This window comes from Cimex lectularius, unplaced genomic scaffold (assembly GCF_000648675.2).
Source record: "Cimex lectularius strain Harlan isolate CLEC.00 unplaced genomic scaffold, Clec_2.1 scaffold131, whole genome shotgun sequence".
NCBI classification, from domain to species: domain Eukaryota; kingdom Metazoa; phylum Arthropoda; class Insecta; order Hemiptera; family Cimicidae; genus Cimex; species Cimex lectularius.
In genome coordinates, this window is record NW_019392685.1 from 1,351,601 (window position 1) to 1,375,455 (window position 23,855).

General features: G+C 36.0%; 5 protein-coding genes and 1 long non-coding RNA gene across 8 annotated transcripts in view; 4 read left to right on the top strand and 2 right to left on the bottom strand.

The window, feature by feature from the left end:
• Positions 1–11: 11 nt before the first annotated feature.
• Positions 12–15,002, top strand: LOC106663148. Of its 3 annotated transcripts, none has more exons than XR_002910013.1 (5): positions 12–282; positions 341–540; positions 703–1,080; positions 4,552–4,757; positions 14,905–15,002. It is a non-coding gene; the product is annotated as an uncharacterized LOC106663148 (long non-coding RNA). The 3 variants fall into 3 exon arrangements; XR_002910014.1 differs by lacking the exon at positions 14,905–15,002 and adding an exon at positions 4,966–5,904; XR_002910012.1 differs by lacking the exon at positions 14,905–15,002 and having other exon boundaries at positions 4,552–4,952.
• On the bottom strand, positions 2,499–4,181 carry LOC106663147 (presenilin homolog). The gene has a single exon (XM_014387750.2). It carries the CDS (start codon positions 4,040–4,042, stop codon positions 2,744–2,746), a length of 1,299 nt encoding a protein of 432 aa, XP_014243236.1. The 5' UTR covers positions 4,043–4,181; the 3' UTR covers positions 2,499–2,743.
• LOC106663146 lies at positions 6,553–10,819 on the bottom strand. Its single transcript, XM_014387749.2, has 2 exons — positions 8,298–10,819; positions 6,553–7,544 (listed from the first exon to the last, which is right to left on the bottom strand). The coding sequence occupies exons 1-2, from the start codon at positions 10,600–10,602 to the stop codon at positions 6,760–6,762; spliced, it is 3,090 nt and encodes a 1,029-aa protein (XP_014243235.1). The 5' UTR covers positions 10,603–10,819; the 3' UTR covers positions 6,553–6,759.
• Positions 13,537–14,764, top strand: LOC112126516 (innexin inx7-like). The gene has a single exon (XM_024225773.1). The coding sequence runs from the start codon at positions 13,693–13,695 to the stop codon at positions 14,725–14,727; it is 1,035 nt and encodes a 344-aa protein (XP_024081541.1). The 5' UTR covers positions 13,537–13,692; the 3' UTR covers positions 14,728–14,764.
• Positions 15,003–16,709: 1,707 nt separating the features above from the next.
• LOC106662981 lies at positions 16,710–17,461 on the top strand. The gene is made up of 3 exons (XM_014387442.2): positions 16,710–16,880; positions 17,026–17,172; positions 17,227–17,461. Exons 1-3 carry the CDS (start codon positions 16,791–16,793, stop codon positions 17,341–17,343), a joined length of 354 nt encoding a protein of 117 aa, XP_014242928.1. The 5' UTR covers positions 16,710–16,790; the 3' UTR covers positions 17,344–17,461.
• A 4,503-nt stretch (positions 17,462–21,964) lies between these two features.
• LOC106663210 (dual specificity protein phosphatase 22) overlaps positions 21,965–23,855 on the top strand; it is a 38,039-nt gene continuing 36,148 nt past the window's right edge. Inside the window, exon 1 of the mRNA XM_024225776.1 lies at positions 21,965–22,060. Coding sequence (XP_024081544.1) covers positions 22,040–22,060 — 21 coding nt within the window. The 5' untranslated portion in view covers positions 21,965–22,039. The remainder of the gene's footprint in view (positions 22,061–23,855) is intronic.

Here is a 23,855-nt window from a genome sequence, read left to right on the forward strand (position 1 = left end):
TTTTTTTTTTTTTTTTTTTTTTTTTTTTTGTAGATTTGATTACATAGAGCTTGAAGCAGTTGAAATAACCCTGCAGCAGTTGTACGCCTCATTTTTTTGTTTTTTTGTTTTAAAGTGTGCTCTACATTTTCAGACGGGGAACGACAAGTGGCTTTTTTTTAAACCTCGTGGGAGGTGTCGCCAGTTTCCTTTCTCAAGTGCCATCTCCCTTGTCAAACTGGCCCTCTCTAAGGCTTCACTGAAGTGTATGCCCAGGGATCGTATCTGAGTTCTAAGTCTCATGTACCTATTTTATAAATATTACCTAGCTATAGTGTAACTATATTACAAGTTTTTTAAGGTCATAGGTCATGCCCATCAAGGGGTTGCCAAGAAACTTGGCACTTTACAGGATTCAGGCAGCAGAATCTTCAATTCACAGCCAGGGCTGGCCTTGAAACGCATTAAGCTAAGTCCCGGTGGGGGCTGAGATGGACCATTGCCAAGAAAGCCATCTGTAAAGCCCACAAAGTGCCACAATATAGAAAAAAGAAGGAAACAGTGTGTATAGCTATTATTTTAATTTTATTTAATTTTTTCATTTTTTTTTTGTTTTGCGTTTTACTTCATGGGTCTGAAAATCTGTATAACAAATCTGAAAAACTCTTGGTGTACACCGACAACAATCATATGAATCTGATGGCGATTTCGTTCTTTTCATAGATGATAGTGTCAACAAAGCAAAATAAATAATACAAGGCAATCATGACACTGTATTGGAGCAATCTGCCAGTGCAGATGAAGTAGATGAAGACATGCATGGAAAAAATTCCTACACTGATTATTCTTTTTTCATCTAAAAAAAGGTGGATAAGCAGTTCTCACTGGCATTACCCATAAAACTCGAGCAATAAAAATCACAACTTTACGGTCCGACCAAAGTTAAGCAGATTTATGTACCAAGTTTAATATATGTATTTTTTTTTTATCACTGCGGAGATGATTAATGATTACAGAAAAAACTACAATGGTGACAATAAAGCAAAAGTGTGTTAGAGATGAAAAACCTCCAAAGAAAAAATGGAATAATTGCTGTTTGAGGTACTAACATTTAGGCAATACTTAAATTTAAAATTTAATTTAATTAGTATTGTGTTTTTATTATTAATAGTTACAATTCTTTACGCTTGCTTACTTTATTTTTATGGCGAATAATCAAATGTTTATTTCTTCATATATCACAAAAAATTTAATTACACACAATTAAACAGTACACTTCTTAATAATTAGCTTGAAGTGTGATGACTGCCTGCAACTTACTTAAGTTTCCGCTATTTCCATTACGCCATTGCCGGCGGGGGCGGGGGGGTAGAGGAATAGCAAAAAAAAAGTTGGGGAAGGGCTTTTCCACTCATAGTGAGTGGATGGACATGACTCAAGGTGGCCAGGGACTGGTCTCCACTGATGAAGGCCATCTTTATGACGACTCTAGTGGGCCAGTGTGCAGAGGAGGCATTAGGCTGACAGCTGGCAGTCACCGTTATTTTGACAAAGCTTCCACTTTCCAAACAGCATCACATGCATATTTTAGCAGGGGCTCAACAGGATTCAACCAGACTCAACGAGTTAGTGTAATAAAAGGGTCTTTCTTACAGCACCTGCTCATCTAGATGGATGATGTAAACAAGTTTAGCTTTATGAAAATGATATGATTAGGGTCCAACTGCTGGTTTTAAATTTGGTCTTATACAGGGAATAAGGGCTCAATTGAACAGTTACAGTTTAAGAAGTGGTATTCCTGGATTATAATCAGTTTTAATGCTCAGCATAATTTATGCAGGGGAATAACGTTGGGATGGGTCATGGATCTTGAAGGCGATGGATTGTTGGATGGCATATGTGACCTTGCTGAGGTGTATCCTGGGTCAGCATTCTTACATTCTGGTCCTGTACACGTGCAATGCTGAGTGCTGGCAGATACCACTTTGACAATAAGTCTCCGCCTTCAACTCTAATCAGATTGGACGAGTTAACACGGTCCATTTTACATCTGAAATCTATGTTGTTAACAGGTTTAGCTTTATCAGACCCGATATTGATGATTAGGTTCCGACTGCTGGTTGTAAATTTAAACGGTGAATACTGTGGCACTTATCTCTATTCTGTGCCCACGGATATCTCCCTCAAAGAGATAATTATAACGGAATAAATGCTTAATTGAACAGTTGTTCCAGTTTTATCGCTCGGCGTACTTTATGTGGGGGAGGAATGTCAGGCTAGGTCATAGATCTTGAAGCCCTTAGACGGTGCAGATCCCTGATCAGATGGTAAGACCTTAAATGAACCAGCTATTTATAAAGCCATGTATGAGGGCATCAACTACTAGCTGGCTAGAATAAGGGTGTAGTGCAACAATGCAATTAAATAAATAATATACAACACATTAAGTTACATATTTATTATAAATTATGTATAATACTTAGTATAAAGACAAAAATTAATAAAATAAATTAAACTTCAAGAGATCAGAACACAAAAAGAAAACACTTGGATATTATAAAAATAACTGTTAGGTTTCTAAGGAATGATAGAACAAGGTTTTACAATTTACAGGCAATCTCTTTTAAACTTAAAATTATAAACAAAAAGATTTATTTAAAATTTTTGGTACAAATGTGTAAAATATATTGGAGTATTAAAAATTAAGCTATTTTAAGTATTAAGAGTCAATTTTGGATTAGATTACAAATGGGATAAAAGCATATTAAATAAAAATTTGCGTTTTCAATAGCAGATCAGAAAATGGCTGTATGATCCCTGTAGTCGCAAAGTAAAATATAAGCCCAAAAGCTATGGATATGGGTAAGGCTGGTAGGGCCTTTTTGAAAATGGCCAAGAGCAAGAGTGTGAGGGTCAATCCGATCAGAATCGCGACGAAACAGGCGAGCGTCGTGTTCCAGTCACCATAGGAAGAAGCTTTCCCGACGAGTACGCTGTAGAATATGAAGTCGCCTAGGCCGAGTTTGACGCCCCTTTCGACGTCCTCCTCCTCCACTCTGTACTGGGGGACGACCACGCGCACATCCGGGAGGTTCTGCTGATTCTGCCTGCGCGCCTCGTTCCTCGAGTCGATTCCGTCTGCCCAGGACCTCGTAAAGCCGCCTTCTTCGGGAGAAGCCATGACCATGCTGTAAATGACTGTTGACGAGTAGATCAAAGCGGGAAATATCTGTTCATTACGTTCCTGTGCGGTTTCGACCAAGATTCTCAACGGGCCTTTGGGCGTGAGTACAGCAAAAAGGTCCCAAAGAGATATCACCGTCAATACGGCCCAAGTAGTCCATTCTGGCAGATACTTTATGAATATAAGGGCCATCAAAGCAGCTAAAAATATCAAGTAGGCCTGTTGCACTCTCAGAGGGCCCTTCCAGTGTATGCATATCATTCCCATCGTACCAAAATTCAGTATGATAAAACCCAAAGTTATGAAGTCAAATGCGATGTTGTTCGCCCTCAGGATTTCAATGAGATAGACGTATGAAAAAATCGAAAGAAGTATGAGTGAAGAGACTATAAGCCAGCCGTGGATGATCTTATAGCATCGGTACTTGTACAGCGATATGAGTATGACGGTCATGACAGCGACGACTGCCAACAGGATGATGGCATTCGCAAGAGCGTTCCAAATTTTGGTGCCTGTCTCTTGAGAGCTTTCATGGAACGGTGTGTATATGAGATATATGTCTTTTTTCTTGTAGAACCCGACGTTGTTCATTGTAGCTACGACGACCAATAAGCAGAGCGATACGGGCACGTAGAGCTTAATAACGTGTTCGGCCCCGTATTTAAGCTCTTCTTCGTCGTCCCATTCCCTCTGATCCGGGGCGACTCGCTGTTCCTGGTTTTCGACCGGGTTGTTCCTTTCCCGGTCCCTGTCACTGGTTTGACCGTGGTCACCATCTACCCGGCCTATGCCGCCTCTGTCCGGCATTACTTCGTTCACCAAAACATCCATTAAAGACGTATACTCATTAATGGATTCTTCGAAATCACTATCTGACATTCAACTTCATCAACAGTATTTATAAGAGACGCATAAAAAATCAAAACACTTATTACAACAAATACGAATGAAAAACAACAAAAATCTTTCACTTTTCTTTGAGATAAACCTACGAATTGGTAACTTATAACCATGAAGGAGGTTTCAACTCAAGTGACACTTGTCATGACGCTGGTGTGACACTGTATCGTCAACTTTGGGAAAATAAATATGATTTTTTAGTTGAGAAATACTTGTTTTACATCAGTAAGATCAATTTTTCATTATTTATATCTAATATGTGAAAAATAAATCTTAATTTTTGCTTTTTTGGCCATCAAAAGGGTGGAGTATATTACTAAGAAATTGGGTTTATAATATAACATACATATTTTACAGAATTAATCCAATTTACAAAATGTTTAGATATAGAAATATACAATGCATAAAGCAAAACAGAAAACAAAGGAAAAAATTAGCATTAAACTATATAAAGTATAGAAAACTCATACAAAAACTTCTCTATACAGGAGTACCAATCAATAAGCGGGAGAACAGAAAACAGCTTTTGGCGGTATGACGAAAGGTCCTGCGACTTCGAAGTGATGTCAATGCGGCAGTGTTCACAGACACTCTAAAAATGCTGAACCATAGATTCAATTGGAGACCAACGGATGGATTGATGAACAATGAATACAGTGTACCAAAACAACCGGTTTCTAAACCATGACTTGAGGTATTTCATTAACCATTTAAAAGCCAAATAACAGAACTCTGGACTGAATAAATTAAGTTTGTGAAAAATTCCCTTCTGCCAAAAACTATTGTGATAACTAACCTAAGATAATCTCTCTTAATGTGAATGGTCTTTATTCCAAAATATCTAGTGTTTTTGTTGTTGTGACAGGATAATTTTGGTTGTTTTGAATTTTTTTTTTTTTTAGTAATTACCACTTACGGTGTAGGAATGCTGTTAAATACTGAAGATTGGGTTGTCTAATGAGTGGTTGTTTCATATGAGGTAAAAAAGGGTTTTGGTGAACATTCAATTTTGTACCTTTTCAGGTCTCAACTTTATTTCGCTTTGGACAGGGCAGAGTAGATTATATATTCTGAAGTCTCAATATTTGGAAACTGCACCCTATGTAAGGAGTAAAAAAAGGTTTCTCTGACAGTCTGACTATAATAGTGTTTTTTCTGGGGTACGACAGGGACATCAACTAAGCCCAGTTCTATTTCCCCCTCTATTTCAGTTCAGACAAGGCAGAGTACATTATATATTTTGCCAAATTTTTAAGTCTCTCTGTTTTCAGAAACGGCATCCTGTGAATTTAGTCAAAAAGATGTCTCAGTCTATTTTTGTGTTCTTTCCAGGGTAAGACAGTAATTCAACTAAGCCCAATTCTATTTTCTTCCCCTACCTGGATGACTATGATGAGAAACAATATTTGGTTCTTCCTAATATGTATCATATTTTTTTTTTACAATTCAGAGATTCAGAGAAATCTAGGTGAACATTTATCCTGTTACCTTTTATGACAGACACATAAAAAAGTCTTTTCTATTTTGCTTGTGTTACTTGGGAAGTTATTTGAGTATTCTGGTTCATTCAAATCTTGTCAAAAGTCTTGACCTAATCTCCTTCATCTATTGTTTTGTTTTTATTTAATATTTTTTTATGAGGTTTAGTTTGCTATTATTTGAACCAGTAACAGTTCTTGGCAATGTTAAGACTGAGACGGTCTTCAAGGAAATTTGAGACTGCCTACAAAAACTTAATTGTCAATCTGTGGATTTAAGGTTGTTTTACCCTTGTTAACTTTAAAATAGGTCGAAAGCACGGCAATAGCAACTAAATTTGCTTTCTTCTTCAAGGCCATACTTTAATCCAGTGTTCGTAAGTGAAAAAGTAGTTGATACTTCTAATACTCAAAATAAAAATAAGCATGGCACTGCCCTAATTGCACAAGATGCAGCCTCGTGGTCCGCAAGTCAAGCTGTCCTATGATGCTTGCTGTATACCCCTAAATACGCCTGTCAAGTGTTGGGGTTTCGAAGAATGATTGTTTTCAATGCCATTTGCCAACATTAACCCCAAATTACATGCTATATTTAGAAACTGACCACTTATAAAAAAGAAGCATATTGACGGTGCTAGCAGTTCTGATTTTGAATTATGGCTGAGCCCCAACTTTTTAATTGATAACGGTATGAAAAATGTACTGCAAATTTGTGTTTGACCCCTCGTCCAAGAAGATAAGGTAGTTGGATGTTAAGCGCTCCTGTATTAGAGGAATTACTTTGCATAGTTTTATTCAGTTGGCTCTAGGACTTTTTACACGTTTTCATAGTTTAGCGTAATGTTTTGAATAGGAATAAAAAATATATCCAAGCGAATTTACCATTTTTTTAATCATATAGATAAAAGTAGGCTGTCAAACACAAGACAAAGGTACATACAATGTAAACTAAACTTTATAACTACTTCTATGAAAAATAAAAAATCAAACATTTTATATTTATGATTATTTAAAAAAAAGATACATCAAGTTCCAAGTCCGACAGACTATTAGTTCATTTGAGAAAAATTATTAAATAAAATGGAATTAGCTCCTACCTAGGATGAAAAATATTTCTTTTCTCTCCAAATGATTGAATGCATCTGGTATAAAGGAAACATATTATTCCAAATAATATTTCCTAGATTTAATTTAAAAAAACAAGGTTGTAATTTTTTTTTAATTTGATAATTTTGTTGTTTTGGTAGGTTTAAAGTCAAAAAATATTTTTTCTACTCCATAATATGCGTAATAATCTTTACTCTTTAATATTGCCTTAGATTCATTATCAATATCAAACACACATGACATCCCGTTTTTCGAGGGTTTAACTGACCAAACGTGCCACATGGCACAATTTAGCTGCGGGTTTTGCCTGCTGAACCTTGCTAAGAGTTCATTCGGATATACTTGATGCGAATCACCCGGTATGAACAATTTGGCCTTATGCATGCCATATTTTGGAATCAGTTTCAAGCTGGTTCCTAAGGTTTTATCATTAGACAGGCATTTTTGAAGCCAATCGACCGACTTGCTGTTTTTAGCGAACATCATAAGCTTTCCCGTGTCCCATGTAACGTCATAAAAAACGGGGACATTGTCTAATTTAGTTATGTCCAGATTGTTCAACGAATGTGCTACTAACTTTGTGAATTTGGCTGCCTTTTTCTTCCCGATGATTTGAAATTCGGAATTGATATTATGAATGGCTATCTCCACTTCGTTGTCATTATCCCTATTGTCTTTATCGAGGATGTATGAATCCGGCACAATGTCACCATAAAAAATAGTCTCTGGAGGAATGCACGGAGGCCCTTTCTTCTTCTTGACTAATCCTTTGCTTTTGGGAATTTTATTTGTCAGAAATTGTTGTTGCTCTTTTCTACCAAAAGGTTGAACCTTGTTTGCAGTTGTATCAGCAAAAACGCTTCCTCCGACAATTCCCATTCCAGTACTCGAGCCAACTGTCAAAAAACAAAATCCAGTTAGATTAATTAAAACTAAACTTAAAATTTTATTTATTTTTTAAATGGTCAAGCAGACCACGAAAACTGATGAATTAAAATTTTATGTTGAATTTATATTCTCGCAAAGGTTTTACCTTTTTCATTGTCCTAAAAAATGAAATTAAATAAGCAAAAAAAAAAAAAATCTGCTAGAAGCATATGAACAAAATAAATTACAGAATTTTAATACAAATTGGTTTTAACCCATTAAGGATGGTCAGTGCTCTTCATTCTGCAAGTGAGGTACTGCAAGCATGATAATGTGCTCATCAGGTACCAAAAGCGTGATATTGTGCTAATCCCTAACTCTTCGCAGGTACTGAGAGGTGGTATCGCACTCATCTCTATTTCTTTGCAGATACTGAGAGGGTCTTACACACTCGTCCCTACCACGCAGGTACTGAGAGCATGATATCGCTCGCTGATCTTTTCGTTGTTATATTCAAGTGTGTAGAAGCACTGTGCTGTTTATGGTATTTTTACAGAGAGTGGAAAATTTGGAAAACGTGTCATTGTTTAATGTTTTAAACAACACAATGCTTCTTTGAATTCAGTCCAAAACTGAAGAGACTTGAGCGTGATACCATGCTTGCAGCACTTGCATAGAGGTCGGGTATGCTCAGTATCTCTCTGCGGGAAGCAAGAACACATCACCACACTTTTATTTAAACCCGTAACAATAAGAAATAATAAAAATTTAAGTAGACTTACTTAAAGTCACAATGCTATCTCTTGTGGCATTCAGCAAGTTGTTCACATCATTTTCATTCGCCAACATTGTGGGGGCATTCAACCATGGAGGCTCGCCGTATGTTAGCATACTTGTCTTTGCAAATATTTCACTCCTCCCATTAGCGCCTTCACCTCTTTCTATCATAGGCACAAGTGGACCTGGGTTCTGCATTTTGCCATCTGCTGAATCGTCTATGCCGCGCATGTTTTGACTTCCTGGTCGACCCATTATGTCGCATTTATTCTTTCTATCACGAATCACCCTGGCAGTTCTCTCGGGACTTACGTTCTGCATTTTGCCCTGGGTTGTGTACCTCTCAGGGCTTCTGTTCCATCCTTGTGGTCTGTCTTGGTTTCTTCTTTCTTCTCTCTCAGCAACTCTCTTTTGGTAAAATCTTTCTTTTTCCTGCTTACCGAATCTTTCTTGACTTCCAACCCGTTCAATACGTGGTTTATTAGGACTTCTTATGGCATCTCTATATTCTCTGGCACCTCCTGTATCTTCTTCAAATCTGCTTTTTCTATTCATTTTATCTCTACCAAATCTACCAGACATGTGCATTTCCTGTCTATCTACTCTATTTCTTCTATCAAATCTTTTTTGATTTCTATTCATCTCTTCTCTGTCAAATCTAACAGGACTTCTACTGGTTCTATTTCCTCTATCGAATCTATCTTGATTTCTATTAATTTCTTTTCTTTCAAATCTAACAGGACTTCTACTGGCTCTATTTCCTCTTTCAAATCTATCTTGATTTCTATTAATTTCTTCTCTTTCAAATCTAACAGGACTTCTACCAAATCTATTTCCCCTATCGAATCTGTCTTGATTTCTATTCATCTCTTCTCTTTCAAATCTGACAGGACTTCTACCGAATCTATTTCCCCTATCGAATCTATCTTGATTTCTATTCATCTCTTCTCTTTCAAATCTGACAGGACTTCTACCGAGTCTATTTCCTCTATCGAATCTATCTGGATTTCTATTCATCTCTTCTCTGTCAAATCTGACAGGACTTCTACCCGATCTACTTCCTCTAGTGAATCTTTCCCGACTTCTGTCTCCATATCTTTCAGGGCTTCTTGGTCTCTTCAATCCTCTGTCAAATCTGTCTTGATCCATATCGTAGCTATCGGGACTTGTTCTAATTAGGACACGCCTTTTAAAATCGTCTTGTTTTCTACTAGTCGCATATTCGTCAGATCTCGTTCCGATTCCGTAGAATCCGTCTTGACCGACAGTTCTCTCTCTATCAAATCTTTGAGGGCTTCTCGATCTATCTCGACGCGCATCAAATCTAACAGGACTTTCATCATCGAATCTGTCTCGTTTTCTATCGTCTATATAGAATTTATCGGGGATTATTGTCCTGTCCCATGCAGGTTCTCTGTCCCTATCTTGATCCGAATACACTTCTCTTTCAAAACGTTCAGGACTTAAATTCCTTTCAAATCTGTCTTGTTTTCTCGATTTGGCTTCTTGTCTGCCATAATCCAACGGGCTTCTTGTGTTTGCAACAAAATTTTCTTCACACATCCTTCTTCTTTTTTGAGCGTTGAATTCGTCGATATGATCTGACTGGCTTCTGAAATTATGTGGGTAATCTCGACTATTTTCCAAATGCTCTCCTGAAAAACTGCTCTCGCTGATCAACCTTAAATCGACGTCTTGGTACCTTCTCATATCATGGTCGGTCATAGAACCTCCTTCCTCTCCGGTATGGCGACTCAGTTGATCTATTTGCTGCGAAAATCCAGGTTGATTAACGGCATGATTCCCTTGATAATGCGCGTTAACTACTCCTATGGTTGGAGTAGGGAGTAAAGCCATTTTGGCCTGACTTTGTGGAAGAGCACTTTCTTGACCTCTATACGACTTGCTGCCAGACACGCCTTGATCTATAAATCGCTTCCGGATCACTTCGTCACAGGTGGCATTTTGGCCTCCTAAGTTAACGTATTCATTGCCCTGGGGGTTGTTAGTACCCAAGGCGTAAGACCGGCCGATTCCAATAGTATTCTGGCGAAAAGAAGAATCGGAAAAACGATCTACATTCTTATATCTGGGTTGTAGATTCTCAGTGCTCTGTCCCCGATTAAAATTAGGAAATGCATTTCCCAAATATCCTCCTGCACCATCAAAGGCCGATTCGCGACTCGTTAAAGCGTTGTTTTGATAATTTAAATCAGCCTCGGAAAATAAAGATCTGACATTTTGACCCTGGGAGAACTGAGGCTGACTGGCGATAAGAGTTTGCAGATTTTGATATATGAATTTATCCATTTGGATTGACGAGTCGACCACTCGATTCAAGTATTTAAATCACTTCTTACTTGACTATTTTCCGTGGCTTCTGCAGTATTGTAAAATAAAAGAATTCCTCCACTTTTATCATTTGGTTGTCTTCAAACAAAACTATTTTATACCTTTTACACCGGAGAACGGACAAGCTAGCTAGCATCACCCAATACCCATGACCATTGGATGTTACAACTGTTACAAGTTATGTTATGATAATCGATCGATGACAGCGCTCAGTTTAGCATTTGGACTAAAATAACTTCATAAGTTCTTATGTCATTTCATAAAAATTGTACTAGTGAAAATGTTTTTTTAAATTAAACAAAAAAGTTATATCTTATATGGATAGAATTAAACTGAACTGCTCAAAAATGAATATGGATATTGCCAATTTTGTAGTTTTTTACTTTCCCTAGCATTTTTTATTTTATTTTTCTTATAAAGTGCATTAAAATTGATTAAAAATTAGATTTTTACTGAAGGAAAATTTAATTAAGGTATTTTGAAAAATAACAAAATAAAAGGTTTTAATTCCATAATTTTGTTTATTGGACACAATAATGTTTTTAAATAATTAATCCTCTGTTAGCTTAAACCTGTAGGACACCTGTAAGGCATACTGTTAATAATGTCATTAATGTTGTAAGGAAATTTACTCATAGACGTTGCAACACTGCAATAGTTGTTGCAGGTCAACGGGTTGCAGATATCTGCAACGCATCCCTCATGTGCTCAATGGGATTGAGATCTGGAGACAATGGGAGAAGAGACAGATGGGAAATTGCCAGGTTTTATTAACATTGATGAACAACTCTGCCTCTATGAGGTCTGGCATTGTCATCCAAAAATCGAAAATCCCTGCCAATAAGATCCCTGGTTTGAGGAATGTATTCCTCAATTTCTTGGACTTAATGGACTGTGGTGAGGTTGCCTTCAACAATATGAAGTCCAGTTCGTCCTCCAGTGTAAATCCCAGACCAGACCATTACACCCCCTCATTCAAACTGCGCTGAAGGGATCACAAACTGGATCATTGTACGCATCCCCTGTTCTCAGTAGACTATTCTGCACCTGCTATCACCATACAGACAGAAACATAGACTCATCAATAAACAACAGCATTCCAATTGGTACTCTCTTCTAGGCACTCACTGCACCATACTCTCCTGAGTTGCTGGTGGCAGGGTGTTGCTGTAGGTTTTCTCAAAAGGGCATACGATGTGAGGCTAACTTCCCTTAAACAATTTATAATAAAGGACATGCCAAAACGACTTGTACTTCAATTTGGATCTGGTGGGCACTATGGACAGGGTTCCGTCTTGCAGCGATGATAATATTTCTGTTCTCCCTTAGCGTCGTAATGCGCTGAGATCCACTACCAGACCTCCTATTGGACTTCCAGTCTCAGAATCCGGCTAAAGCCCGGGAGACCTCACTCTGAGAAACGCCAACTGCCACTGCGATATCCACCTGATAACTCATTCTTACAATGAAGTTGCAAACTTCTGGTTCCATATGTCTTTCCATGCTTAAAGAGAATACAACTGAATTAAAATGGAGAAAAGATGATCAAAGGTTTACAAGAACAAAAAAGAAAATTTTTACAAAATGAGTAATCTTCATGTTTACTATTCTTAAATAAATCCATTATTAAAAATGAGGATTAACATTTATTCGTTTTTGGTTTGTATTTTATATTTTTTTAACCAACTAACAAGAATATATCGGTTAATTTAATTAAAATTAATACAATAAGAACAAATTACAAATATTCCTATTCATTTTTTAGCAGTTTACATTTCAGAAGTAGCTATTACAGGGAGCCTAAGGCAAGATACAACACAATATAAGTACATACTTAAAGGCACCTTCTAAATTAAATTTACAATGACATTTTATTTACAAAAGTAATTTTCTAATAAGTAATAACAATTCAGTTGTAGGTATCTGGACACAGGTCTGGAGAAAGAAAAGGCAAACTGTTCATTAAAGCTGGGATGTCCCAAACTTCAGACTTAACCATAGCAATCTGGCCCCTGGATCATAAATATGCAATAAAAACAATATAAAAAAAAAATTTGCAGGCTGGATCGGCAGAGAAGTTTTCATGTATTAAGTGGCCCATCGAAGGACTGACAGAAGAAAGGTCATCCTCACTCGATTAAGGATAGGCCATGCTAGGTTGACACATGGAGACTTACTTGTAGGCCAAAGCTTGTGTATCTAGCCTGTAGGAAAGGTTGTTTGCTATGTCCCACTTAATTTAAGGATGCAACTCTTTGGCTCCATATAGAGAGCAAGTAGGAATGCCACCTGGTATGAGGATTCTGATTGAGTACAACAGCTAGTCCCTTGTTCTGATTCTTGGAGCAAACAGGGTTGTTTTATTGTATACAGTACTGATACTGTATTGTTTTGCGTTACCTAGAGTGTATGATAGTTACATACTTAAAGAATCTTCTAAATTAAATTTAACATGACATTATTTACAAAAGTGTCTAAATTTATTATTTAACAAATAATAACAATACCAGTATTTCATGTAGGATCCTGGATACAAAAGTCTGGAGGGTAAAGAAAAGGCAGACAAAGGCCCCATCTCCAGACTTATCCACTAATATCCAGCCCTACTGATAAAAATGCAATTAAAAACATGATAGAAAGAAAGTTGGTGGGCCGGTCGGCAGAGAAGATTTCATCTCACCCAATTAAGGAGAGGCCTTGCGAGGTGTTTAAGTTCCAAGATTTGGATGTCCCAGCCTTAGCCACTTTGTCCACCTTTTCATTACTTTCAGATCTGTGGGTCTAGGTAGACAATAACCACTGTTTTGCTGAGATGCTTCAGTTCATAGTATTTCTCCAAGAGCACAACTAGATTAAGATAGAGAATGACATAGAGAGCTGTCAATAAATATTTCATTTTCTATTATTATTATTATTATTATATTATCAGCTTAATTTTAACATCAGAATTGTAATGTCTGCTTTTCTCCCTCCAATATTTGTTTACGTTATAAGTCGAAGCTGCCTTACTCAGCTTATTTTTTCTCAGCCGGTGTTTCCTTAGTCATCATGGAAACTCTTAAAAGTATAGGATATATAACTTCAACCGGTCGACTATGGAATGATTTCTTTGCTGTGGAAAGTTTCGTCTATGTTAATTTCTACATATCCTGGCTACTAATATTCACACATCAGTTTAACGAGAGGCCGTTGGAATGTGTGGAAGCGAATAAAGTGATGGATTCGTACTGCCTGTACATTGGAACTTTCACAATCGACAAACAGGGTAATGTGGAGAAGCACGATTACATCCAATGGATTCTGATATTCATGGTGCTTAATTGCCTCGTGAGTTGCATGCCGTTCCTTCTCCGTGGATACAACAGGAGAGAAATCGTTTCTAAATACATCGCCTTCATCGATTTCAATTGCTGGAAGAATGAAGCTTTGATAAAAGCTGTGCAGAACGAAGAACACATCCAATGTAATAAAGAGCAAGAGTGTTTGGACAAAATGTATGAATTGGCTAAAATATTAAACAGGAGAATATCCTATGGTGTCAACACAATATGGGCAAGGCGTTTAATAATTTCATTTGAAGTTACACACATGTTCTTTTTTATTGCTCGTGTTTGCTATACGCATTTATTAATCAATTATAAATACCTTAGCCTTGGGTTCAACTGGATAAACCATGATGAAATATTTCCTAAGAGGACGAAGTGCAATTTTCACACCATCGGACCAAGTGGAACATTACAGCTCCATGACGTCCTTTGCATTTTAAGCATAAATTTTTACTTTCAGTGGTTTCTCATTATAAATTGGTATATAGATGTGACCATGGCTATTTTTTACATCATGATTGTGGTCGTACGTATAATGCAATTTTTGTTTCATAAAAGTGTTTTATTTAACAGAACTCTCGGACCTCAGGTGTATCATCATCATCTTCCGTGGGTTACAAACTTGGATTACTCTGATTGGCTTCTTATGAAAGAACTGTCAAAAAATATGAACAGTGAAATCTTTTCCATACTAATTTCATTCATGGTACAATCCAGCTACTTGTCGCAAAATCAGATAACTAAAAAGCAAAAATAAACAAATATTAAAAAAAACAATAACACTACAAAGTTCCAATGAGGAATATTGCAAATAATTTGTTCAAATAAAATGATTTTATGTAGATTTCAATGTTTTTTGTCTAACCACTAATTTTACCATGATTATACACACAAAACTAGTTAAATTAAGTTTTTTCTCTTTTGTCTGTTTTAGTTCAGTTCTGAGATGGAAGATTCTGTTTATTTTTTCTATCTCAAGAATAGGCTCAGGGCCTATACTTATAGTCTTGCAGATCCTCCTCTGGCCAGAGTGTCTGTTTTTTTCGTTACAAAATTCCTTTGTGTCCTAGTACCCAAGATATCACCAGGTTGTGCTTCCATGAGGTTTTGAAGATTTTTGACTAATTTTAATCCAATGTTTTTCACATAATAATGCTTTAATTTTAATTTAGTTTGCTTATGAGGTCATCCAACTAAATACCACAGCCGAGGTGAAAGTATTCCTTGTGGACATCCAGTATCTTCAGATCCCGATGAATATTTTTATTCCGTACAAAGGGCATTAACCATATTGACAAAGATCCACAATTGTATGCCATAGTTCGAGATTAGTTGATTTGGTTAAAAAGAAGGATTTCATTTTGGATTGAAAAAGGGAAGTTTTGACACATTCTAATTGATTTTTTTTTAAATGCGTCCTCTCCATTTTGGTTTAGAATCTAGTAGATCTAGATACTTAATTGTACTTGTGTTTTTTCTGTTTGTAAAATTAAACTATTTTAATTTTCCAATATTTTACGATTCAGATCCTCCAAGGGCCTCTTATTAACCTGGCTCTCATTGAGCAAAAAAACTTGTATAAATGCAAAAATTATTTAAAATTATATTTGTCTATTAAGAAAAGAGGTTTTAAGAAGTTTCAAGTAAAAACAAAAATGTTTGGTAATAAACTTAAATATATAGTTAACAATGTTTACTGATTAAGTTGAAGAGAACCTAGAGTTCCAAACATAGCATAAATTTGCCTTCTATTGGCATTTATGTCTTGAAAAACTGCTGTAAGCCTGAAATTATTATTTGTATAATATGGTAGGACTTAAAATATACCCCTGTAAAACTCCTATAACTATTGATATTGAAATAGAAATCGATTAGTCTAGTTTGCGGGATTAAAAAGGTTGATAATTTTTTAACATGAATTTGTAATAAAAATTAAAAAAAGTTCTATTTTCTGACTATGGCTTTCTTATGCTCATTGGTCATTATTGTATTTGATGTGTTTCATAATTAGATCTTCCATGTCGAAATGTCTCTGATAGAAGAGAACTGAGAATTTGTAATTGTCTAGACATAGTACTGATTCGCCGTCAATTTGCCTTTTTATCTTGAAAAACTTCTGTAAATCTGAAATTATTATTTATATAATATGACAGGACTTAAAACATCCCCCTGTAAAACTCCTGTAACTATTGATATTGAATAAGGAATCTATTCGTCTAGTTTGCATGACTAAAAGGCTGACAATTTTTTCAACATGAATTTTTAATTAAACTAAAAAACTTTCTATTTCCTGAATATGGCTTTCTTATGTTCATTGGTAATTATTGTATTTTAACAATTTTATAGAAGGATCTTCCATGTCCAAGTGTCTCTGATTGAAGAGAACGTAGAGTATATAATGGTCTAAACATAGCACTAATTTGCCTTCTGTTGTCATTTATATCTTGCAAAACTGCCGTAAGCCTGAAATTATTATTTATGTAATATGACAGGACCTAAAATATCCCCCTGTAAAACTCCTATATCTTTTGAGATTGAATAGTAATGGCTAATCTGAATATGTTATACTCATTGGTAATTACTGTATTTTATCCGTTTTTTAAAATGTCCAAATGCCATCAATGATACCATCAACGTTTTTCTTCTGATGCAAGAAGTATCATTAATGATTAAATCTTGTCATCGTTGATTATTTTCGGTGGTAATCGATGGATCGAATCGAATCGTTTTCTTCTTTCGCTTAATCTTTACCTTATCCTATTTAAAAGGTTACAAAGTACAAACTTTGTCCAAAACTTCAAATGTACTGTACATACAATAATGAGCAAAGAAGTTTACACTTATTACGCCCTAATTGGAGGTGCTTGCGGCTCATTGGGAAGCACACTTGGAAAGTTTGCCGGAAAAACTGTAACTCATAAATAATTATTTGTCTATAATTATTTTAAATTTTTATATCTCTGTACCGCTGCAGTTCAGTTCAAGAGTACACAGACGAGCATGATGGAAAAAAAACTATGATATGAGTTTTTTTTAAAAATCGTATTATTTTTAGGATTATTGGATAATCACCATAGGGCTTCTCGTTGCGATGGTGTTGGTCAATACGTTTGGAGTTATGCTGTTTACAAAAAGCCTTAATTTTGCCCCTTCTTCGCTGCAGCCTGTGCTCTTTTCGACAGCGTCTTCATACATTTCATCTGTAAACATGTCAATTTTTAATAAGAAAAGTGTTCCATTAATGGGATTTTTGTAGGCGATACTTGGCATCGTGTTCTTCGACGAGGCCCTGTCTTATCTCTGGTGCCTTGGGACGTTGCTCGTCATCCTAGGCATGCTATTTTTACACCTCAACAAGGAGAAAGTCGATTAGGCCATGTACAAAAACCAATTCTTCTGTGATAAAGAGTATTATGTTATGTATTATGTTATCAAATGTCTTATTCCTATATATATTTAAAACAGAAATAGAAAACTTTAATTGATATTGATATTGATTTTATTTGATCGATACTCAACCTTGTTCGTACCTTTGAAGGAAAAATATGTCAACTTGACATTATGTTTTTCTTGGGGTACACCGACATTGTTTGTACAAATAGAAGAATGTGCAGGATAAGGTAGTAAACGGAAGGTAGAATAAAATGACCTTAAATAAATTGAATATGTCATCTGTGTGAAGTTATTTGCAGACTGAGATTCCTACTCCAGGGAGAGGAAAACTCCAAGCCTGAAGTCCTGACAAAGTTTAGGACCTGATAAAAAGCCTTAAGCTTAACAAAAAGCCCCAGGTAATAATGGAGATTGCACAAAAGATACTGCCGATGGTGCATAAGGTAATGAAGATGCTCCTTTTAACCTTAGCCTTATAAACAACATTAGACATGAAATTCTCTTTGGGCCTGGCACCTTTTGCAGACGGTTCACTTGTACGAATTGCTGCAATCTATAGAATAATGTTATCTGCCGAAAAATTATAATTACAGAGAGATTGAATTTTCTTTTCTAGGCATAGACTAGATCACAGAATTGGTACGAAGGTCATTCAATAATCAAACAGGGCTTTGGTTTGATGTTGAACAAAAAATGCTTAACCTCTAGCAGCAACCTCCTCACCATCCTCAAGAAAAAATCGTACTTAAGTAAAATTAACAAAAAACCTATTTATTTTCTATAGGAGACCCACAATTACCTAAACATGTCCTGTATGATGTAATAATTCATTTAACTATAACAAACCGCAATTTATTCAAAATATGACAATAACAATGATAAGAAACTTTCTGATGTAGACTACGTTAGACTACATACTGTATATATTAAATAAAGCCAGTAATTTATTTAGTACTAAAGAAATTATCTCCAGTATACTACCGTAAAAGGGTCTAGTTACAGCTGGTGAACCAGTGACACTTAAACTCAAACTAAACGTTTCTGGGTGGGTTGACAGCGCCCTAGTTTTGCAAGAAGATTAAGGTATGCTGTTGGCTAAAAAGAGTGGAATTTGACAAGAAAATTTCAATTGATCTTGAAAAACTGAAGATAGAAATTGTAAGCAAAGGAAGATTTGAAAAAGAAGGAAGAAGAGAAGTTGAAAAAAATCAGAGTTTAAGATGGAAAGGCAGAAAAAAAAACTGCTCATGATGCTGATAACATTGCTGATGATGATAACAAGTGCCTAAATGCCCCTACAATCACATCTAGGTGTAAATTTTAGATAATCTTCTATAGTATGTATTATTTATGGGCTAACAAACATCACCGGCCCCGTTCACTTTAAACAGAAAAAAATTCAGTGATAATGTTCTACTTTTTACTCGGCGCAAATTTGGTTCCAGTTTTACACCAATATTAACTAGTAAAATTTCTAGATGTTAATAATGTTTTGATTGTGTTGAGGCAATATTTTTTATAGCGAAATGATATATTTGAACTTTGTTTGTTTTGTCTGTTAATCATCCCAAGGTGCTTTGGGACTTGTAATGCTTATTACTTATGCTTTGGTAATTTTAGAATGTTAATAACTGGTCTAAAATCAGATCATCACTAAAAGAATTAAAAAAGAAAATGAATGTTTTTTTCAGTTTTGAAGATATCTGATTCACAATCTAGAGGCATTTGTGGAAATAGGCTGGAAAAAATTGTAATACATATAAAAGTATGGTGGTAAAGAGAAAATTTTCCTTAGATATGATTTTTTATGTAAAACTTTAGTTTATTGCTTTCCAGATGATCTTACTTGACCTATTTTTTTTTAGTTTGTTCATGAGGTTTGACAGAAAGAACAAATATTTCTGAAGATGTAATTCATTCAGATAGTTCTAAACGTCCCATGTGCAAGTTTTAGCTAAACCTCCTTCCAATTTTTTAAATTTTTTTTTGTGTCGCAAATAACATATTTTAGGTAATTTGATCATTACTATTTGATCATTTATCCTGGTCTGCGGATCATGAAGGCAGAACAGAATGATTGGTAATGACCGAATTTAGGTTCATCGCAAAGAGAAATCATCAATTCACAATTATATGTAAAATGGGAGGGTGGTAGATCTTGTACTCAATTTTAAATATTGTATAGATTTTTATATCTGTTAACCGTAATCATTATAAATTGTCCTATCATTATTGGTTTGGGCCATCTTCAGTGAGGAACTCAAGGCATGAGGATAAATACACTTATGATGTTCGGCATTATTTAAGGTCATTTTATTCTACCTTCCGTTTATTACCTTATCCTGCACATTCTTCTATTTGTACAATCAATGTCGGTGTACCCCAACAAAAACATAATGTCAAGTTGACAACATTCATTTTCTTTTTTAATTCTTTTAGTGATGATCTGATTTTAGACCAGTTATAAACATTCTAAAATTACCAAAGCATAAGTAATAAGCATTACAAGTCCCAAAGCACCTTGGGATGATTAACAGACAAAACAAACAAAGTTCAAATATATCATTTCGCTATAAAAAATATTGCCTCAACACAATCAAAACATTATTAACATCTAGAAATTTTACTAGCTAATGTTGGTGTAAAATTGGAACCAAATTTGGGCTGAGTAAAAAGTAGAACATTATCACTGAATTTTTTTCTGTTTAAAGTGAACGGGGCAGGGCATTTAGGCACTTGTTATCATCATCAGAAATGTTAGCATCATGAGCATTTTTTTTCTGCCTTTCCATCTTAAACTCTGATTTTTTCAGCTTCTCTTTGAATTCCTTCTTTTTCAAATCTTCCTTTGCTTACAATTTCTATCTTCAGTTTTTCAAGATCAATTGAAATTTTCTTACATATACTTTTGCCACTCTTTGGAGCCAAAAGCATACCCTAATCTCTTTGCAAAACTAGAAACCTTTAATTTGAGTTTAAGTGTCACTGGTTCACCAGCCGTTACTAGACTCTTTTATCGTATTATACTGGAGATAATTTCTTTAGTAAGTAAATAAATTACTGGCTTTATTTAATATATACAGTATGTAGTCTAACGTAGTATATATCAGAAAGTTTCTTATCATTGTTATTGTCATATTTTGAATAAATTGCGGTTTGTTATAGTTAAATGAATTATTACATCATACAGGAGATGTTTAGGTAATTGTGTCTCCTATAGAAAATAAATAGGTTTTTTGTTAATTTTACTTAAGTATGATCTTTTCTTGAGTGGTGAGGAGGTTGCTCATTGCTGCTAGAGGCTAAGCATTTTTTGTTCAACATCGAACCAAAATTTAGCCCTGTTTAATTTTTGGATGACCTCCTTACCAAACCTGTGATCTAGATTGGGTCTATGCCTGGAAAACAAAATGTCTTCAATCTCTGAAATTATAATTTTTCAACAGATAACATTATTCTATGGATTGTAGCAATTCGTACAAGCGGAGTGCCATCTGCAAACGGTGCCAGGTCCAAAGAGAAGTTCATGTCTAATGTTGTTTATAAGGCTAAGGTAAAAAGGAGCATCTTCATTACCTTATGCACCATCGACAGTATCTTTTGTGCAATCTCCATTATTACCTGGGGCTGTTTGTTAAGCTTAAGGCTTTTTATCAGGTCCTAAACTTTGTCAGAACTTCAGGCTTGGAGTTTTCCTCTCCCTGGAGTAGGAATCTCAGTCTGCAAATATCTTCACACAGATGACATATTCAATATTTTTCTTTGAAATATCTTCAAAGGCTTGTTTCAGGTACTATATATATGCCTCCTCTACAGTCATACGATCATTCTAGTCTTAGATCCTAGGTTTAGTAGTCTGCTGTTAGTTTCAGCGATGGTCCTTTGATGAACTCTTTTGCATGACTCTGTTCATCATTGAACCTTATTCTTAATCCATTCGTTCTTGGCTATTTGGTATGCTGCAAAAGGGTTCAGAGAGGTGTTGGTGGCCACAACGGTTTAGGCATTGACACAGCGCTCATCACTGTAAGGTAAAGGTCCTGGGTTCGAATCTAGCCACCCTGCATTCAAACCCGACATACTTAAAAAGGGCTTTTTTCAAAAAACCCGGTCAGTTTATATGACCTCTGCTGTTGCAAGGAAAAAAAGCCAAATAAAGCCAATTTCTCAGCCTCTTTGTTGCCCTTATGCCGGTATGCCCTGGAGACAGGGCCCTGATGCAATCCCAAACAGCTCTGGACTTCACTACCGATGAAGTGACTTTAATGTCTGAGTAGTTTTTTATTGGTAATACCTAGCCTTTGGATCTTCTTGGCATAGGTCTCAGCCTGAAAGCCAATAGCATTTTGCCCAAGGCTTATATGAATTCTAGTTGATTTAGTTCTTAGAGACATCTGTATACCATAAAAAATCGGCATTAACTCGAATTTTTTTTTTAAATTTCTAAAACTTAATCGGATTATTTCTCAACGATTTGAAAATGTTAATTATCCGGCCCGGGCGTGAGCTGGGACCGGGAGTGGCGTCGTAATGGGCCAAAAGGGTTTTTGTTGTGGTGTCGTCGCCGAGTGGGTCAGTGAGGCCCCCACCAACCCAACAGACAACCGGGTTCCCCACCAGCCAGGAGTCGGTGCTTCAGTAGTGATGTGACCCGTACAGAGGACGGTCCCTCGATCATGGGAAATGGCATGAACAAGGTAATCCCGTGGTTTTTCTTTTTTTTCCTCCATATTTTAACATAGATAATCAACATTTCCTTCTCCTTTATTCTTGTCCTTTTCTTTCTAAACGAGGCTACGTATAAACAAAACTCTGTATTGAAAATATTCCGTCTAGAAGGATAAGTTAAGTGATAAGCCCACATAATAATAACTAAATAATGCAACTAACTACTGAACCTTCGAAGCATAGCATGTATAAATACGTAATAATTTTAATAAAAGTATAGAAAAACAAATAAAATCTATACTCATAATTAGGGCAAAGTAAATACCACTGAATTTTCTTAAAATTTTTGAAGAATGTAAGATGATGCCTGGTGTTACAAGGAGGAATATGGAAAATTAGATGGATAGAAGATTCAGGTGTATAAGGTGTAATATATACCCAAAGATTAGATAAATGTTGAATCTGTGAGTACAGAGAGAGGTTCAAGTCCAGTCAGTTCAAGATCATACGGAGTATATTAAAATATTTCCGTCTCCCTCTGGACAGCCTCCAAGGCTTTGTGTATACAGAACTGGGGACGTGCAAGAGCTCTAAATAGGAAAACTAAGAGGACTAAGAGTCACTGGAATTAGCAGTTGATCAATTTATCAATCCTAGCGTATGGTTAGATTTACAATACTACATTTTAAAATTATGTATTGTTGAAAAAGACTCTAAGATCGTTTACAGAATCACAACTACCAATGCTAAATCCAAATAATTTATAGATTACAAAACAAGAGCTAGATCACTGTTTATATTTCTTTCTAACGAGGAATTTTTTTTATTAATTGAGCACTTCATGGTTCATCAGAGAATTTCGTAAAGAATGGATTATTTGGAGAAGATCGTAAGTCAGTGTCAGCTGAGCTGGAGTTACATTCAGAGAACGTGAGTCAGTGTCAGTTGAGATGGAGTCACATTCAGAGAAAGTGAGTCAGTGTCAGTTGAGATGGAGTCACATCGAGAGAAAGTGAGTCAGTGTCAGTTGAGATGGAGTCACATTCAGAGAAAGTGAGTCAGTGTCAGATGATATGGAGTCAAATTCAGAGAACGTGAGTCAGTGTCAGTTGAGATGGAATCACATTCAGAGAACGTGAGTCAGTGTCAGTTGAGATGGAATCACATTCAGAGAACGTCAGTGTCAGTTGAGATGGAGTCACATTAAGAGACCGTGAATCAGTGTCAGATGAGATGGAGTTACATTCAGAGTACGTGGGCCAGTGTCAGTTGAGATGGAGTCACATTCATAGAACGTGAGCCAGTGTCAGATGAGATGGAGTCACATTCAGAGAACGTGTGTCAGTGTCAGTTGAGATGGAGTCACATTCAGAGAACGTGTGTCAGTGTCAGTTGAGATGGAGTCACATTCAGAGACCGTGAATTAGTGTCAGATGAGATGGAGTTACATTTAGAGTACGTGAGCCAGTGTCAGATGAGATGGAGTCACATTCAGAGACCGTGAATCAGTGTCAGATGAGATGGAATTACATTCAGAGTACGTGGGCCAGTGTCACTTGAGATAGCGTCACATTCAGAGAACGTGTGTCAGTGTCAGTTGAGATGGAGTCACATTCAGAGACCGTGAATCAGTGTCAGTTGAGATGAAGTCGGTCCATTTCTTGAACTATTCTTTCAAACATGAGAGATGGTCTTGGAGGTTTATGACGGCCATAAGGTTTACTGAAAGCATGGCGTTCTACAATGAAATGTATCGGGATTGATAGGCATGTCTTTCTTGTATATTTAATAGAGAATTGGACCGAGTATGTTGCCTTGCGAAAC

Coding starts and splice junctions, on each gene's coding strand:
- LOC106662981 (XM_014387442.2), top strand. CDS start 16,791: ATGAGCAAAGAAGTTTACACTTATTACGCCCTAATTGGAGGTGCTTGC. Junction 16,881..17,025: donor GAAAGTTTGCCGGAAAAACT/GTAACTCATAAA, acceptor TATTATTTTTAG/GATTATTGGATAATCACCAT. Junction 17,173..17,226: donor CGTCTTCATACATTTCATCT/GTAAACATGTCA, acceptor GGATTTTTGTAG/GCGATACTTGGCATCGTGTT.
- LOC106663146 (XM_014387749.2), bottom strand. CDS start 10,602: ATGGATAAATTCATATATCAAAATCTGCAAACTCTTATCGCCAGTCAG. Junction 7,545..8,297: donor AGATAGCATTGTGACTTTAA/GTAAGTCTACTT, acceptor GTTTTTTGACAG/TTGGCTCGAGTACTGGAATG.
- LOC106663147 (XM_014387750.2), bottom strand. CDS start 4,042: ATGTCAGATAGTGATTTCGAAGAATCCATTAATGAGTATACGTCTTTA.
- LOC112126516 (XM_024225773.1), top strand. CDS start 13,693: ATGGAAACTCTTAAAAGTATAGGATATATAACTTCAACCGGTCGACTA.